A 2,194-nucleotide genomic window follows, 5' to 3' on the forward strand; every position below is an offset into this window, starting at 1 on the left:
CACAGTGAGCGTTGAAATTAATTTCAACATGGTAAAGTTCTTGACCATCATGACTATAGATTAGCTTAAGTTGAATAGGAGAAGTCATGTCCATTTCGACCTGTTTTTTTTTTTTTTTTTTTTTACTTATATCGATATCAATATCAATATATATATATATTCATTTATTTTTTTTTTTTATAAAAATAATATTGTACAATTCACATAGTGCATAAATTCTATGTAGAATATTGTATCTTGCTCAGCGGTTCCTGGGCCTTCCCCTACCCCTCGGTCGCCCTTTGCCCCCCCTTCTTTTGCGAAGAGGGGTGGAGCCGTTCCCATGGCGACACATGGGACAGGGGTGATCGAGTGGTAGAGATACCGTGTCCTGAAGGAAGTTGCTGATGCCCAGCCCCCGAGGTCCTGCACCCGTTCCACAGAGTGGGTGCGGAGAAACGCCAGCGATGCCGCGAGGCCTCTGATGTTGTGGGCGTGGGGGGCATGGCCCGGGTCGGCCTTCCGGTGCCCTGTTGGTGGTGTCAGCTAGCCAAGACAGGAAGTCCAGAACTGTGCTAGCGGAGATGGTCACTATCGCGTGTCTCCGAAGGAAGTCCTGGAATCTCCGGTTGGGAGGGTTGTTGGATCTGGATGACGGTCGGGACCGTAGCGAAGACGCGGTCTGTCGCTTCCTGGTCGAACAGACCACGGGAAAGGGGAGCTGCTCTCACCACGCCCCGGCGAGCTATCTCCGGGGCCGACCGCGCTGCAGACTGACGAGCTGCCAGACGAGCCGCGGTGAAGGCCCTCGCTGCTGGGGGTAGGGCCGATGACGCCATGTTGGCTGTACCCTCTGCCACGGTAGAGAGTGCCGCCAGGGTGTCTCTGCATACAGAAAACACGCGAATCAAATTAGTAGGGCGAGAAGGATCCCGATCCCCGGAGGGTGTAATAAAGTCACATCGCTCAATTGTAGAACGTATAACATATGCGAAGCCGAGGTCGTTTCCGAACGACCTCGTCCTCGGGCGCTAGTCAAGAGGCTCCGTCCTGGGTGAAGACGCTACCCGAGCGTCTCTCGCCAGGACAGGTCTGGACCCTCTATAGATTGAAATATCCCACTCACCTCAATTCTTCCCGCGGGAAGTCCTCAAAGCTCGTGGCGAGCGTCGTCAGCCAGTTCCTCATCATCGCCATTGCCGTGACGGTCGAGATGGTAGAGGCAAGGTCTTGTCTGGTCGAGGCCTCCGTCGTCAGCAACTTAGCCTCCGGTTCACTAAGTTGCTGGGGGAGGGCGGGGTCCCTGCCCGAGTGCCACAAGCAATCGCGCAGGCCCTCCGGCGCGAAGGGTGGTGGCAGGACGACGGGGAATGATGAAGGGATATGCCGTCGAGGAGGAACCGTCTTGGGTTGGTCTTGGGCCCGCTCGAGAGCAGGGATGTCTAAGGCTTTCTCCCCTTTCTCCTGCGGGAACCAGGCGTTTGGGGAGAGTGCTACCGCCGGTGAGTCCCCCGACCTGTCGACAAACATATGCCCATCAGGGTTTAAACGAGGGTTCTCCAGGAGAGCACCTAATGCGTCCAGAGTGTTAGAGGTGGAAATCCTGGAGGGCGTGGAGGCCGGGGCGGAGAGGGGTCGAATCTTATAGAACCTTAGCCCCCTCCGCGTCGTTGGCCCACTTTAGGATAACGTCATCTCTCCTCCTCCAGCCCTCCAGTAGCGAGTAGTCGGGAGACCAGGCCACTAGCTTGTGATCTTCTCCAAACGAGTACTCCCAGGACCGGGGAAGGTCACACCATGAGAAGGGGTGAACTCAAGAGTCCGTCATGGTAGGAGGATAAGGTAAAGAAGAACTGTAGTGGTCCTCCACCCCGTCCAACCCGACGGACGTCTGATTGGGGGGTTCCTCCTGAGAGGGGCCTTCTAGTCCTATACCTGTCGCCGGCACGGAGGGGCGGAGGGAAGGACCAGGAGGGAGAGTGGGAGGGGGGGCTAGAGCCGTAGGTTCAATAGGAGGTTGCTCTGGAGAGGGGTGCGTTATGATTTGCGCGGTCTGAAAGGCCGGATAATGTGATAGGGCCGATTCAAGGACGGGGCCTATCAGGGACGGAAGGAGGGCAGCCACTTGGGCAGCCAGAGTTCCCTCTCCCCTCGTTTCGTCCCCCGGCTCCCTGCCCTTGTGGGATTTACGGCGAGGAAAAGGAGAGCGAGGAAG

General features: G+C 56.5%; 1 protein-coding gene across 1 annotated transcript; it reads right to left on the reverse strand.

Annotated features, from left to right (window-relative positions):
- Nucleotides 1-302: 302 nt before the first annotated feature.
- On the reverse strand, nucleotides 303-1,900 carry LOC143026913 (uncharacterized). The gene is made up of 2 exons (XM_076187697.1): nucleotides 1,106-1,900; nucleotides 303-864 (listed from the first exon to the last, which is right to left on the reverse strand). The coding sequence occupies exons 1-2, from the start codon at nucleotides 1,507-1,509 to the stop codon at nucleotides 555-557; spliced, it is 714 nt and encodes a 237-aa protein (XP_076043812.1). The 5' UTR covers nucleotides 1,510-1,900; the 3' UTR covers nucleotides 303-554.
- Between the last annotated feature and the right edge of the window lie 294 nt (nucleotides 1,901-2,194).

The sequence above is a fragment of the Oratosquilla oratoria genome, chromosome 7, assembly GCF_046742065.1.
Source record: "Oratosquilla oratoria isolate Oo_2021 chromosome 7, ASM4674206v1, whole genome shotgun sequence".
NCBI classification, from domain to species: Eukaryota; Metazoa; Arthropoda; class Malacostraca; order Stomatopoda; family Squillidae; genus Oratosquilla; species Oratosquilla oratoria.

What these genes read in the sequence shown, in the direction of transcription:
- LOC143026913 (XM_076187697.1), bottom strand. Translation starts at nt 1,509, where the DNA reads ATGTTTGTCGACAGGTCGGGGGACTCACCGGCGGTAGCACTCTCCCCA. An exon ending in TTCCCGCGGGAAGAATTGAG is followed by an intron (nt 865 to 1,105) that starts GTGAGTGGGATA and finishes TTCTGTATGCAG; the next exon opens with AGACACCCTGGCGGCACTCT.